General features: G+C 39.6%; 1 protein-coding gene across 4 annotated transcripts in view; it reads left to right on the plus strand.

Moving 5' to 3' along the window:
• PSMA1 (proteasome 20S subunit alpha 1) overlaps positions 1 to 15,281 on the plus strand; it is a 285,437-nt gene extending 270,156 nt beyond the window's left edge. For 2 of the 4 annotated variants that reach the window (XM_070428263.1, XM_070428262.1), the window contains 9 exons: positions 4,420 to 4,464; positions 4,727 to 4,828; positions 4,951 to 5,054; positions 6,864 to 6,952; positions 7,517 to 7,587; positions 7,709 to 7,838; positions 9,066 to 9,145; positions 13,722 to 13,832; positions 14,911 to 15,281. In XM_070428263.1, coding sequence (XP_070284364.1) covers positions 4,420 to 4,464; positions 4,727 to 4,828; positions 4,951 to 5,054; positions 6,864 to 6,952; positions 7,517 to 7,587; positions 7,709 to 7,838; positions 9,066 to 9,145; positions 13,722 to 13,832; positions 14,911 to 14,967 — 789 coding nt within the window. In that variant the 3' untranslated portion in view covers positions 14,968 to 15,281. Of the gene's footprint in view, positions 1 to 2,751; positions 2,841 to 3,129; positions 3,149 to 4,419; positions 4,465 to 4,726; positions 4,829 to 4,950; positions 5,055 to 6,863; positions 6,953 to 7,516; positions 7,588 to 7,708; positions 7,839 to 9,065; positions 9,146 to 13,721; positions 13,833 to 14,910 lie in introns of those variants that run through there. The other 2 variants (XM_070428264.1, XM_070428265.1) reach the window with 2 other exon arrangements.
• The last annotated feature ends 758 nt before the right edge of the window (positions 15,282 to 16,039 follow it).

The following is a 16,039-nucleotide window of genomic DNA, read 5'->3' on the forward strand; positions in this document are numbered from 1 at the left end:
GAGGCAACCAATCAATGATTCCCTCTCATCATTTATGTTTCTACCGGTATCTCTCTCTCCCTCTCCCTTCCTCTTTGAAATAATAAATAAATAAATGAATTTTTTTTAAAAAGAACAACTGCAAAATGATTTTTATTAGATATCTGAGCAGGTACAAAACAGGGAAGGGCATATATCACAATCTTAGGTTCTATTTTCCAGCTGTTTTAAACCTACTGATATTGTTCCTAGAAGCATAATATACACTAAACCTCAAGAAAAGATAACAGGTTTTTCTCATATTAAAAAAAAAAGTATTAGACCACCTGCACCCTGTAAAAATATAAAATATTACTGTATCAGTCAGAGTAGCAGCAAGAAACAGATGGCACAGCAAAAGGGGCAACTGAAGGGAGTATGATCAGAATGTGGGTAGGAAAACAGCAAGAGACGATGCCGTACCACTGCCAACCTGGTGCCAACATGGAGAGAGAAGGGGTAATAAATACTTTATCTCCTGCCTTCTGATCTCCTGCTGGCACCCTCCATCAGCTGAGTTCAACCAGAAGCCAGAGAGGAAGGGAATTGCTGCTGTAATCCATAAAGCGTGAAGTAGATACACAGGGGTAACAGAGAATATCTAGCATGGTGACATTAAAGTGCAAGCAATTCTACAATTTTACTGTAAATATTTTCAAATTTAAAGATTCTACTAGAAGAGTACTAAAAACACAAAGTTTTAGATAGCCATCTTTGGTACTATGCAATGTATGGATAAAATATTCACTATATAGTATTTTTATAGTAGCAGAGACTTGGAAATAATCTAATTGCCACCCATAATTAAGTAAATTATTAGATTCCTACACAAGGGAATACTATGCAACTGATGAAAACAATACAGATTATTACTTATGGATATGAAAAGATGGCCATACTTTTTAAGTGTACTATTCATTCAGTAATATTCATTAAGCAGTTAGTATGTGCGAGGCATTGTGCTAGGTGCTGGAGAAACAAAAGAGAACAATCTGTCCATTTAAATCTGTTATTTTAATCCACTAAATTAACAGTGATTTTAAAAAATGACAACTAATATTGTTGAATTTAAGGAGGAGGACATTCATATACCATTGTTCAGAGTAAGTTGGTAAAACATTTCTGGAGGGCAATGAGCACTTTTTATCAAAAGCCTTAGAAATATCCATTTCATTTGACTCTGCAATTCCATTTTTATGAATTTATTCTAAAGATTCTAAAGAAGGGAACAGAGATGTACACAAAAAAATGTACCAAACAGCTCATAAATAAATTGCTTGGGAGGAGGGGTACTTAAATATTAAACAATAGGGACTTCGGTAAATAAAATATATGGACATAAGGTGGAATACTAGGAGGCTGTGTTTAACCTGGAAATTGTTTAACATGGAAAAATGTCCAAAATATATAAGTGAAAGTGTTTAAAAAGAGTGACATTCAATTGTCCCAAACTTGAATCAATCACTGAGTGTTACTTCACCTTCAAAGCTCACATCCTTAAGGATCCTTTCCTTTTTTAAAATATGTTTTTGTTGATTTCAGATAGAAAGGGAGAGAGAGCTAGAAACATCAGTGATGAGAGAGCATCACGGATCAGCTGCCTCCTGCACGCCCCACGCTGGGGATATACTGGGGATCGAACCATGACCTCCGGGAATCGAACCATGACCTCAGGGAATCGAACCATGGCCTCTGGGAACCGAACCATGACCTCCGGGAATCGAACCATGACCTCCGGGAATCGAACCATGACCAGCTGCCTCCTGCACGCCCCACGCTGGAGATCTACTGGGGATCGAACCATGACCTCCCGGTTCATAGGCGGATACTCAACCACTGACCCACACCGGCCAGCCTCCTGAGGGATCCTTTTCACTCTTACCAGAGCCTAGGAACTCATCCTTTCTTCATTATAAAGAAAATAAGTCATCTTCGGCCGTCGGTAGACATTAGGTTGGCAACTGTTTGCAGTGTCCTCAACTATTTAATCTTAGGGACTTACTAATGCTCTCAAAGAGAAAATACATATTTCCGAAGAGAGTGTCCATTTTTTTTTTTTCTCAGTGACCGAATCTATCAGGAACTGCGCTTAGTTTGGGGGGAGGGGGGAGCGGTAACATAAAGACATTAATGCCCTCAAAAAGTTCAGTCTGGTGGGAGGAAACCAACAATAATGACGAAGAAGGACCAATGACAACAGGCCCTGGAAGATGAGTTCTCCTTTTGGATTCCAAAGCGGAAAGAAAAGCATGTACACAGACAACATGCTCCAGCCAGAGTGTTATGGTTGACCCAGAAGACGGCCCGCTATGTCGTGCCTTTCTCGCGGCAGCCTCGTTCTTCTCCTGGTCACACCACACACCCAATCCCGGTGGACGGTACACGAGAGGCTGAGCCGCGCGCTGGATCACCCGAGTCGCAGCGGTCTTCTCGAGCACTTCGGGGGCATCCGACCGGGCCAGTGAGAAACTGGAGGAGATGTGTCTGCAACACACAGGTCAGTCGCGAGGATGCAAGAAGCGTAACTTGGTGCTGGGCCGCCCAGCAGCTCTTGGGCGCCAGGGACATCCTGGCCCGGGATTTCCCGCCAATCTCAGTGCCACCTTCTCCGAGGCCCCGCCCACCTCCGAACGTCAGAGCTCGGAGGGCGGGGAAGCGTTGGACGCCAATCGATGTCTCTGGGATAGAATGCTCTGCCCTGCGCCTCTGCCGTCGAAATGACGTAGACTTCCCTGTCGATCGCCGAGCGGTAGTTTCGGCAGCGCTCCCTGATCCGCAGCTTTGCAGGAGGAGCCGCCAGCCAGGGCCGCGTCGGAACCATGGTGCGTTGGGTTCCAAGCCCAAGGCAGGGTTGGGGCAGAGGTCCGCTAACTGGCCGGTGGCGAGCCGCGTCTCCAGTCAGTCCTTTAGAGCGGCCGGGGGCCACGGGGCACGGAAACCAGAGCCGGCGTGAGGGTTCGGGCAGTGATTCAGCATCTCCGGCCCGGCCGGGAGGGAGAGGGGCGGTCGGGAGTCGGTGCGGCCTTTATCCGGGGTTGGTTTCACTTTCTGCCGGGCCTCAGACACTGCTTCCTCCGTGAACTAGCCTCCTTCGCCCTTCAAGTTCTTTCAGTGGAGCAGATGCTGAGCGGTACTGAATGGTCCCTCGTGCTCTGCGCGGGGGGAAAGGGAGGGGGAATAGGGACTTGAGTTGGAGGCCTCCCGGTACTGCCATTGCGGACTTGACCCCAGGGTTTGGGTTCCGGTACCGCGTGCATTTTCCTGCTGTGCCTATCTAATTGCCGTCTCCCCTAGAACTCCATGAGAGAAGGCCATTTTCAGCCACATTGTCCAGTCACCTCGTTTTACATCTAGATGAGTAAACCAAGGCTGAGAGGAGGTGTGATGTTATCAGGATTACAACATAGGTCTCAGGGCTTCCAGGACTCAACCTGTTCACCCCCGTGATTGTTCTCCCAAAGACTGCTCTGGTAGACTTGTTTTGTTTTTTTTTGTTTTTTTTTAAAGTCATTAAAGCGGTAATGGTTCTGTCGCTGTTGCTATTTGCGTCCACTTCTGCCTTCCTGAGGACATTTTTTGTGTTTATTCCTTCAATATGAAGGTCTGTACCTACAAGGCACTATTTTAAGTATGGTGAGCATTCCAAGATAAAATAGACATGTCCCTAAATCACAATATAAGGAAGAAAGGACGCGAGGTAAAGAACTGGTGGGAGTATGTGCTGGGGGAAAGTTGGAAGAAAAGGTGGAGAAACTTCAAGAGAGAGACATTTGAGCTAGATTTTCAAAAAGGGATGCTTTTGATTATTTATTAAAGGCTGGTATAAGGGAAGAACATAAGCAAAGATATGAAGGAGAGTTGACACACATGAACGTACGGAAGTGACGGAACCCAAAAGGAGTCCTGTGTATGGCCTTTGGTCGGATTGGAAGTTGGGAAGAAAGGTCCCACCTAGGTCTGCTCCCGCCCTCGCCCACTAGCTCATGGTGTAGGTAGAACTGGCTTGCAGCTAGGTACATACAGTAGTAACCTTACAGTAAGATTGTATTGACAGCATTGTATTGATGTTGAATGGGAACAGATGGGAAAACCTTTTTAAAAATTGTTTTTATTGATTTCAGAGATTAAGAGAGAGAGAAAGAGAGAGAGAGAGAGACATCGATGTTGAGAGAGAATCACTGATCAGCTGCCTCCTGCATGCCCCACACTGGGGATTGAGCTTGCGATCTGGGCATGTGCCTGACTGGCAATCCAGCCGTGACTTTCTGGTTCATAGGTCAACGCTCAACCACTGAGCCACACCAGCTGGGCAGGAAAACTTTTTTTTTGATAATAAAGCTAGTTAAGAGTTGGGATTTGTAATGTTCTTATATTAATAGGTCTATTTTCTTTTACTTTCAGTTTCGCAACCAGTATGACAATGATGTCACTGTTTGGAGCCCTCAGGTAAATGTTTCATACAATTTCTGTGAAGTGGCTTTTGGTGGCTGCAGTATGTTTAGAAACTCATGAGATTGTAGGCTGTGAGAAAATGGGATAGAATCACTTTGGACAGTCCTGGGCCCTAAATTTATCATTAAAGTAAGTTTTCTGGTTTAAAAATAATCATTTGAGATTTAACTATGCTCACCTGAGATTTGGGAACTCTTTAAATTTATAAGAGGGTCTTGTAAGGTGACTCTAAGATATCTTGTTATTTTTTTTTTAGGGCAGGATTCATCAAATTGAATATGCCATGGAAGCTGTCAAACAGGGTTCAGCCACAGTTGGTCTGAAATCAAAAACCCATGCAGTACTGGTTGCATTGAAGGTAAATAAGTAAAGCAATAAGTGTATCTTCCTCGTTTAGAAAACAACTATCAAGCGTAAGTTTCACTGTATAGATAATAAAATTTTAAACTTGTTTGTATGTCTTATAATGTCTGTTTTTAGAGAGCACAGTCAGAGCTTGCAGCTCATCAGAAAAAAATTCTCCATGTCGACAACCATATTGGTATTTCAATTGCGGGACTTACTGCTGATGCTAGACTGCTATGGTGAGTATGATCATGAAAAACAAGCAACATCCCTTTTGACTTACCATTGATTTCATTTCTAGAGAAGAACCAGTTAAGATATGTTAGAGAGTTCTCTACCAGAGTATTTATAAGTTAAAACTGTGAACACTTTAGTGGATTTGGCTCAGTTATTAAGTATTCCATTTCTTGATTCCTATAATAATAACAAATAGAATTAAGCATATTAGCACATTTGAGAAATCCCTGGATAATGTGAAATTAGTAACTCAGTGTATATTGTTTGAAATGATGTTTTGTCTAAGAAGAGCTTGACAACGTTTTTCTGATTTCTGAGAAACAGCTGAACTACCCTTGCTTTCTTTAATACACCAGAATTTATTTTTTGAAAAACCTAATTCTGGATACTGCATAGTATACACAGGTGATTTAGATATAGATCTTGTATACTAGGAAATTCAAATCTAGTAATATATCTATAATAAAAGGTAGAAAGTGGAGAGTAATACATAGATGTTTGTGGGAGTCCAAAGGAAATGAAAGGCATTTTGTAAATGAAGAGCTAACGCTTTGAAATCACATAGAATGAGTTTACTTCCTGCCTCTACACTTAGTATCTGAGATTGGGTTAGTTGCTTAAACTCTCAATTTTTTTAGTATTATTTTTTTCAAGGTTGTTGTTAAGTAGCCTAATATGTAGAGCACTTAACAGTACCTTCAGGTAATATGTGAGTGTGTGTATTGGGATATGGGAAGTAATAAGCCAAAACTAGTATGTTTAAGTCTGTGACTTAAATAGGGAAGAAAGAATATAACCACTAAGGGGAAATTAATGCTAATGTTTAAGATTTGTAAGTTATCCAGCGAACTCCTGTTCTCTTAAATCAGTAGTATAGTGATAACATTATTGATTTCTGGCAGTACTTGAAAATGTAAAATATATTGTACTGTCAAACATTTTATTTAACCCAATCTATCTAAAATGCCTTGTCAACATGTAATCAATACAAAAACTACTGAGATATTTTACATTGTTTTTTTATACTAAATTTCTTTGACATTTCATGTGTATTTGGTATTTATGATACATTTTAATTTAGACCACCCACTTCTTAAGTGCTCAGTAGTCACATCTGATTAGTACATGCAATATTGGGGCAATGCAGTCTGAGATAGCCTTGGGAAGTGGACTTAAATAAAGTACTGAGCATTTAATCATCAGATCTGACATGCACACAAATTGGACAAAGCAACACCGAAAGAAAGGCAGATATCTGTTGTTTATCCTCTTGCCTTTAATAGTTAGGCATGAATTCCCTTTTCCCCAATGTCAGACTTGCTTGAATCTTGCCAGGTTTAGCAGTGAGATCAATAGTCAGGAACAAGTAACAGTGTCTTAGTATGGATTCTATTTCTTGCAATTGCTGTCTTGCAGAAATTTTAGTTTTCAAGAAAAAACAGAGTAAACTTGTTCCTGGCTAAAGACAGAATTCAAGATAATCTTTTTGACAGTGGGAAGGACAAGAGAAGAGAGAATGTTCTTTTTCTCTCACTCAGCCTTCTTGCTGTTCCGTAAAGTGCCCTGAAACAAAGGTTTTCTAAAGGAATATTTTAGTTCTGAGGGTTTTTTTGTTTTTGTTGAAACTTCATGTACTCCCCTATCCACAGAGTTTGGTATAAAAACGCATCCTTCCATGTCTTTCTGGTTCCCTTATATGAATGTAATCCATGTAAGTGTCTGGAAGAGAGCAAAATGAAATCAAACTACTTAATTTAGATTTGAATAACTCTGTGATTTGAAATTACTAATTTTTCTTGTTTCTTTTTTAGTAATTTTATGCGCCAGGAGTGTTTGGATTCCAGATTTGTATTTGACAGACCTCTTCCTGTGTCTCGTCTCGTATCTCTAATTGGAAGCAGTATCCTTTTTATGTTAGCATTTTGGACATGAACTTTAAAGAATTTTGATACTTAATCCTTTATGTTAGTTATTAGAAATATTGTAATATATAGCATAGGTAAGTTTGCGGGAAAAAGTTAGTTACTTTTCAATAACAGAATGTTTAAAATTTAGAAAGAATTATGGGAACTTTTACTATGGAAGAATGGGTTCTAAAATATGGAATTGGTTTGCTCTGTCATTATAAGTAATTGATATTTTGCAGATATAGATAAATTCAATTTCAATAAAACTAACCAAGAGGAGATTTAAACTTTTTTTTTGGTTCTAGATGTCCTAAAAATATTCTTGACTGCTTATATCCAAAACAAATGGAAATTCTCTTTATGAGAAGAAAACATTTTGTGAATAGTTGAACATTTTTTTAATAATAGGCCAAAGAAATATTGCTCTGTTTTATTTTCTTCTTCCTATGGTAGATTATGCAGAAATTTAAAAAAATCAAAGTTCTTTGTTAATTTTAATTTGAAAAGAAAAATAGTATTTTATTTCTTGTTAGAACAGGCTCTTTAACTAGTTTAAGAGACCCAGATACCAACACAAAGATATGGCCGAAGACCATATGGTGTTGGACTGCTTATTGCTGGTTATGATGTAAGTTCACAGAATATTTTTTACATTTTAATGATTTTTTAAAAACTGACTAGAAATTTTCTAATTTTTAGCTCAATCAAAATCAAGAATTATGTGGTGTTTTTTCCCCTCCTATTTGTAGGATATGGGCCCTCATATTTTCCAAACCTGTCCGTCAGCGAACTATTTTGACTGCAGAGCTATGTCCATTGGAGCCCGTTCTCAATCAGCTCGTACTTACTTGGAGAGACATATGTCTGAGTTTATGGAGTGTAAGTGATTTTTATTTGCCCCCTCCGGTCTTTATATAGTGAATTAACACAGCATCCTAAATGAAGAAAACTACCAGTCTTAGAGTAAGAATTTTTTTAAAAATTAAGCCTGTGAAGTGTTTATTATTTCTGTTACACATGCTAGTTGTTAGCCCTTCTAACTACCGCAGTAGTTACATCCACTAATAGGACTTTTTCAAATACAAATATGTGTCCCCAACCTTGAAGAATCTTGATTCAGTTGTTCTGAAGTGTGCCCCAAACAGTTGAGAAACACTGTTTGCAACTGTTACTTTTCTATGCCTCTGTTCTTTTAGCCACACTGACATTTCTGCATAAACAAGTAAAAGCTCAGTGTAGCTGTAGGAAAAGAAGGTAAAAGATGTGAGATGGCCCTAGCTAGTTTGGCTCAGTGGATAGAGTGTCGACTGTGGACTGAAGGGTTCTGGGTTCGATTCCACTCAAGGGTACATGCCCGGATTGCGGGCTTGATCCCCATGCAGGAGACAGCTGGTCAATGATTCTCTCTCATCATTGATGTTTCTATCTCTCCCTCACCCTTCCTCTCTGAATCAATAAAAGAATATGTTTAAGAAATGTGAGATGATAGGGCAGGTTTCCAAGTGCTTTGCTTATGCAAAGGTCTTAAATTTTAACACAAGCTTTTTAAATCATTTATTGAGGTGATCATGTGGGTTGTTCCCCTTTCTATTGTGGTATATTGCATTAATTGACTGAATGTTCAACCATCTTTGCATTTCTGGGAGAATTCCCTCTTGGTCATAGTGTATGATATAAACTATATGTATAAGTGCTTGTATAAACATATAAATATTGCTAGATTCAGTTTGCTGTGTTTTGTTGAGTTTTTTTGTGTCTATATTCATAAGTCAAATCAACCTATAGTTTTATTCTCTTGTGATGTCTCTGTCTAGTTTTGCTACAAGCCTTTGAGCTTTATTATTTGTGGATCAGGATTTTGATTTAACTCAGCATAAGGAAAAGTCAAATTCAGTAACAAACGATGTGTCCTCATTAAATAAAACAATAATCAGCAATGTTATCATTACTAGAAGATTATAGGGCTAAACATTAAACTTTTGGCTCTTTGTATTGTGGTATATTTAATGTGACTAAAACCATGATTTCAATGTATAGATCTAACTAACAAAAGAAGGCTAGCATGAAGACGGAATAAAGAAATAATTGTTAATTTATTATATATAGGCAATTTGAATGAACTGGTTAAGCATGGTCTGCGTGCTTTAAGAGAGACACTTCCTGCAGAACAAGATCTAACTACAAAGGTAAATACCATGTTTTCCAATTGTAGATATTAACATTATAGTTTAATCATTAATTGCATAAATTTAAGTAATAGAGGAGTGTATGCTTACAGATCTTTAATTTGGGAGATGGTTGCCTTGGTTCATTCTTTTTTTTAAGCTGTTCATTTAGTGATCTGATTTTGAAATTCCTTTTGAACTTTTTTTGTTTTTGTATGAAGCCAATAGGTCTGATGTAGAATGTTCTTTATTCTTTCAGCAGATAGGAGTATCTTTATATTATTAATTTAGTTGACAAATATATGTATTAAGCACATCCCACATGCAGGCACTAAACATTGAAAATATAGTAAACACTAGAGGCCCGGCACACGAAATTTGGGCGCGGATACGGTCCCTAGGCCTGGCCTGCGATCAGGGCCATCTTCTCTGGCTGCCAGCAGCCAGCTCCGCCGCCACCCCCCCCCCTCCCCCCCAGTTCCCCATTCACCATTGGGCGATCGGAGCCTGCAGGCGGGGGGCAGGGGCGGGGAAGGACCAAGAAGTTGGCCGTTCCTGCCCCAGCCGTGGGTCGCCCTCTGTGTGTGGGGTGAACAGCAGGGCGGGGCCTTGGCCTGGCACTGCCCGTGTCCCCCGCCACCCACCCCTTGTTCCCTATTTGCCATTGGGCGATGGGAGCCTGCCAGCCGAGGAAAAGGACTGAGAGATGGTCAGTGCGCCTCATAGTGACTGGTCGAGTGGTTGTTCTGGTCATTCCACCATTAGGGTAAATTTGCATATTACCCTTTATTATCTACACTAATAAAAGAAACATGCAAATTGACCATCCCTCCGCTACACCCACCAGCCAATCAGCGTGAGTATGCAAATTAACACAACAAAGATGGCGGTTAATTTGCATATGCGGACATGGAGCGAAGACTGAAGACAGCGTAGAAGGAAGCCAAGCACTGCAGAAGGGAGTGAAGCTGGGGAGAAGCAAGCAGGGCGGCAGAGATGGGAGGGAAGCAAGCTGAGGCGGGCTTCACTCCCTTCTCTGATTCGCTCCGGCCGCAGGAAGCCCTATTCTTGCAGGAATAGGCCCGAGGAAGCCATATTCTTGCAGGAATCATCCTGCAACAGGCCTCTAGTATAGGATAATAAATATCTTGGTTTTTATGATATCTATATCCAAGTGGCGGGAGATAGACAATGTACCCATAAGTAAGTTATATAGTATATAGATGGTAATAAACACTGTAGAAACAATGAAACAGGGTAAGAGGAGAAAGAAAAACCAACTGGATGTAGGATGGAGGTATGGTCAGTATAATTTAAAACAGATGTCAAGGATGGCCTCACTCAGAAAGTGGAATGTGCCCTGCTCAGGGCACATATACGAATCAACCAATGAATGAATAAATAAGTGGAACAACAAATCTCTATCTCTAAAAATCAATTTAAAAAGAAAGAAAGAGCCCAGCTGGTGTGGCTCAGTGGTTGAATGTCAACCTATGAACCAGAAGGTCACACTTCAATTTCTGGTCAGGGCACATGCCTGGGTTGTGGGCTCAATCCCCAGGGTGGGATTTGCAGGAGGCAGCCCATCAATGATTCTCTCTCATCATTGATGTTTCTCTCTCCTTCCTCTCTGAAATCAATAAAAATATATTTAAAAAACAAAAAATAAAAAAAGAAAGTGGAACTTAAGGAAAAGATCTAAAGGAAGTGAGTGAGTGAGCCGTACAGATGACTAGAGCAAGATTATTCCAGGGAGTGCAAGTGCAAGGAAGGGCCTTGGGTCCAGAATGTTTCTAATATTCAAGACAAGGAGGCTAGTAGTGTTGGAGTTAGTGATTAAGACTTACAGTAATTCTGGTGAGAGATTGTTGCAGATTAGGCAGAGTCATAGAGTTTGAGATGACAAGAAGGGGTTCAATTTTGGGTATGTTTTGAAATTAGAGCTAAAAAGTTTGCTAACAATTTGGTTGTGAGGGTGAGATGGGGGTGCTGGAGAAGAGAGAGATGTCTTAAAAGTTTGGGGCCCGGTAAAAGAAAGATATTTATGATTTACTGATATGGATAAAAAAGGGGAAGAAATAGGTTTTTGGGGTAGAGGTTGTGGAGGAAAATCAGGAAGTTAGTTTAGGACATATAAAATTGTTTGCCCATTTGGCTATACAGAGTAAGCAGTTATCAGATGAGCACCCCCGGGATTTTGGTGGAGAATGTTTAGCCTGTAGTTACAAATCTTAAGAGTCTTTATGTAGAAACTAGATGCCCGATGCAAGAGTAGGCCTTCCTTCCCTGGCCTGTACCGGCTTCCCTCTAGCACCCAGGACCTGGGCTTCCCTCTGGCCACAAGCAGGCATCCAGAACCCTGACTCCTCCTAGCCCTGGCTTCGTCCAGAAGGTCGTCTGGAAGGACACCCGGTCTAATTAGCGTATTATGCTTTTATTATTATAGATGGCTTATAGAGACTGGACTGGATGTGATTGCTAAAGGAATTGAATAGCTAGACAAGAGGTTTGAAGACTGGGCCAAGGGCACTCTAACCTTTAGAGATTGAGAAGTGAGTAGGTATTAGCAAAAAGCTCTGAAAAAAATGGCCAGGGAGGTAGGAGGGAAACTTGGAAAAAGAGGCATCCTTAAAAGCAAATGAAGAAACTATTTTAAGGAGGAGGAAATGAAAAATTGCTAATCAAGGAAGATGTGGATTGAGAATTAGTCATTAGATTAGCAGTTATATCTCTGGGGACTTGAGTAGACAATCTTAATGGAATGGTGGGGCAAAATCCTGACAGGAATGGAATCAGGAGAGAATGGGAGAAGAGGAATTGATGGACAGCTCTTTGAAGGATATGAGAAATGGGGTGGTGGCTAAAAGAGAAAAAAAGGAGTTTGGTTATTTTGTATTTTTTTGAACATGTTTTTATTTTTTAAGAGAGGGAGAGAGATAGAAACAGAGAGAGATAGAAAGAGAAATCATTGATCGGTTACCTCTTACACGCCCCCTACTGGGGATCAAGCCCACAACCCCAGGCGTGTGCCCTGACCTGGAATCGAACCAGCGACCTCTTGGTGCATGGGATGATGCTCAACCAAATGAGCCATACTGGCCAGGCTATTTTGGTTTTTTAGATGGGAGAAATTATAGCGTGTCTGCTGCATGAGAATAATTCAGTATAAAGGGAACCATATGTGTATGAGAAATATGAGAAAAACTGCTAGACCGATTTCTTTGTGAACAGTACACAGGTGGAAAGTTAGGTCTTAGAGAAGAAATTGGCTGATTCAGTAACAGAAAGGGAGAGAATGTAGGGACACAGATACAGGAAAGAGTGGATTCTGTGGGAGCTTGTGAATGTTCTCTTTTTAATTTGCTTTTATTTTCTCAGTGAAATAGCAAGGTTTTCATCTGTAAGAAGAATGGGGAATGGTAGAGTTATCCAAGAGAATGGGAGATTGGATGATCTAGGGACCTGTACAGCACAATGCAGGAACCATTAAAGGCTCCTTGAAGTTAATGATTATTTATTAAAGTGAGATCAGTCAGAATATTATAAATCCATTTTGTTATAGTGGTTAGAGAATTATTTAGTATGTATGTGAAAACTTTATAGCCTGCATAATCTTTTCTAAAATAAATTTTCCTGTTATAAAGTAATATTCTTTTAAAAAAAATTAGGATCCCTGGCCAGTGTGGCTCGGTTAGAGCATCATCCCATGCTCTGGAAGGTCCCGGGTTTGATTCCTGTTCAGGGCACATACCTAGGTTGCAGGTTCAATCTCGGTCAGCGTGCGTGCGGGCGAGAGGCGGGCCAATCAATGTATCTCTCTCACATTGATGTTTTTCTCCCTCTTTTCTCTCTCTCTCTCTCTTCCTCTCCTTCCTCTTCCTCCCTCTAAAAATCTAAAAATAAAAAAAATTAGGAACGTACATTAAATTTTAAAAATGTGTTTAAAATGTCTGTAATGCCATCACTCCAAGGTAACTATCTTTTAAAAGTTGGGTATGGACTGTGGACATTTACAGTTTGGAAACGTTAGCTCAGGTATCTGGCTTTCTGACTTCATAGTTTTACTGAATCATAGAAAATGGCCTTTATATCCGTATGCCTGCAATTTTCACTAAAATTTTAATTTACAGGAGCTATTTTGCAGTGGTTGGCATTCACTGAACATTTTAAGCATTGCTCTTTAATTTTTCCATGTAAAAAATAGTTGCAAGCCCCCACTATATTCAGCTCTTTAGACCCCGAAACTTACTGTTTCCTTGGTAAGAACCATCATCTCTTAACTAATATGAGTGATAAATTTGATTATTTCTTAGGAGTTAGGCTTATTTCCTAGCTAAGTGATTTGCTCCCTCATACTTGTCTACAGCACATTTCCATTATGAGCCAATGTGCAAATTTTCTAGATGACATAGACCTTTGGGGTTATTCATGATGATCAAAAGTGAGTATTTAAATTGCAAATTACAAGAGCTTACTAGTTAAGTGTTATTCAAGTGCTATATAAATTTTTATTCTGCTCCCCCCCACACATTTAACATAAGCATTTTTCAACCTAAATTTTCTCGATTTTTAAATTTTTACCTTTTCCCCTTCTCAGAATGTTTCCATTGGAATTGTTGGTAAAGACTTGGAGTTTACGATTTATGATGATGATGATGTGTCTCCATTCCTGGAAGGCCTTGAAGAAAGGCCACAGAGAAAGGCACAGGTATATAACTAATCATAACACAAGAGGCTTTGTTCTATAGTAAACTGTTCCTTCTACAACTGTGTAAATCTACCATTTTTGTCTTTAATTATTGAGATAAGCTCATAATTCAAATGGCAGTAGCAAAACTAAGCTGAGTAAAGTAAAATACTGAGGGGGGAGTGGTCTCCATAAACACAAAAAGGGTTGATTAGTTATATATTTTATATTTCTCACAATTCTGTGGGTTGATTGGGACTCAGCTAGATGGTTCTTTTGCTGGTCTCACTTGGGTCTCTAAAACATTGCAGTCAGTCCAAGATGATTTTACTCACATGTCTTTACTCACACTTTCTAGGTATCTTACAGAGACAGTTAGAAGGCTGGGCCCTCTGTTGGAATGGCTGGGCCTCTGTCCGTGTAGTCTTGGGGTCTTTCTTTCTCAAGGGTCTCTTCAGCAGGGTGGCAGCTCAGAGTTTACAAAAGTTCAAAACATTCTTAAGGCTGAGGCCCAGGACTGGCACGGCATCACTTCAGCACATCTTGTTGACTAAAGCAAGTCATGGGGCCAGCCAGGAGTCTATAGTGGTGGGAACAGAGAAAATTAACTGGGGACCAGCTTTGGAAGCGAAGTTAGCTCTTCACAAATACTGAGAAAGGATCAAGACGTGTTGGTGAATCTCATTACATGTTGGTCTTTTATATTGGATATTTAGAATGCCCATTTGCTATTTACATATGCTTATTTGCTATTGAAAATAAAGTGTCCTGTTCAGAAATTTCTTCTACAGCATTAGTTTCTTTTCAATTTGAAAAGGGTATTGGTATTTGGAGAAGCAAGATTTGCATTATTGAAACTGCTGTTAGAAGGCTTTTTATTCTTGAGCAAGATATAAAGTATGATAAAATGCTAGAATTGTTCAATGATGCTCAAGTTTCCAGAACTGTAACACTATTTAAAAAACAACAACCTTTGTTTAGAAATTTCAACAGGACAATGAACTAAAACTTGAGTATTGAAAATAAACCTAACCCCTTTTTCTCATAGATTTCTTTATAATGTAATATTGCATATTTTCTTTTTTCTTCCTCTCTTAAGCCTGCTCAACCTGCTGATGAACCTGCAGAAAAGGCTGATGAACCAATGGAGCATTAAGTGATAATCCCCCAGTCCATATGTGTATTAGCAAATGCGTAAGAATGCAGGAACATGTACTGATGACAATATTCTATACTTTGAACCAAATGGTATGTTTTAGGAATCAGTCCAGATGTGAGGTTTCAAATTGCAAGCAGCTTCACTGAAACCATATAATGGGATGCATTTTTTTTTTTTTTTTTTTTGGAGAGGGTCTATATAATCATTTTCTAGAAAGTACAGTTGCCTTTACTAATGTTTTTATATGAAGAACTCATTGTCTTTCTGGTTTTAAATACAACTGTGAAATAAAATTGTTTCATCGGCTGGTATATTGGTGCTTTGTTTGTTTTTTAAATAGTTTCAACTATATAAATAGTAGTCTGAGATTACATCTAGTCAGTTGCCATGTTTGTAAAATAAATTGCCTTATTTTTAGTGGTGGGGGAAAATAATACCTATTATCTATCACAGTCTTAAACCAATTTCCCAGTGTATGGACTGGCTGCATGAAAATTCATGGAGATTTGATTTAGAATATTCACAGGTAAATGGTGTGGTGTTTTTTCCAACCAGCAGATGGCAGTGGTGATAGCTCTGGTCTCATGTAGGGAATTTTTTGCAAAAATAGCAAAAGGGAAATTTTAATCTGAAACCTTCATTTCTGCTTATTCCTCCCCAGCCACATTCTGGCATAATCTTTAATCTGCCTTTCATTATCCTTTGAGCTATGTAGCAAGATACAGTACTGCAGAACAATTTTTATCTTTTAAGATTCATATCTTTCTGGAGGGAACTTGGACTTTAGACCTAATTTTACTAGTTAGCTGCTATTGGCTTTGGACAAGTTATTTAGCCCTAATTAAGAAAATACTTTGGCCCTGAGCAGTTTTTCTCAGTGGTTAGAGTGTTGGCCCACAGACCAAAGGGTCACAGGTTCCATTCCTGGTCTAGGATGCATACCTCGGTTGCAGTTCGATTCCCAGCCGAGAAGCAACCAATTGATCTATCTCTCTCACATCGATGTTTCTCTCTCTGTCTTTCTCTCTCCTCCCCCTCTGCCCTCCCTTCTGCTCTCTCTAAAAATCAA

This window comes from Myotis yumanensis, unplaced genomic scaffold (assembly GCF_028538775.1).
Source record: "Myotis yumanensis isolate MYYU_CA2020_CCGP unplaced genomic scaffold, mMyoYum1.0.hap1 SCAF_10, whole genome shotgun sequence".
In the NCBI taxonomy this organism is placed as follows: Eukaryota; Metazoa; Chordata; class Mammalia; order Chiroptera; family Vespertilionidae; genus Myotis; species Myotis yumanensis.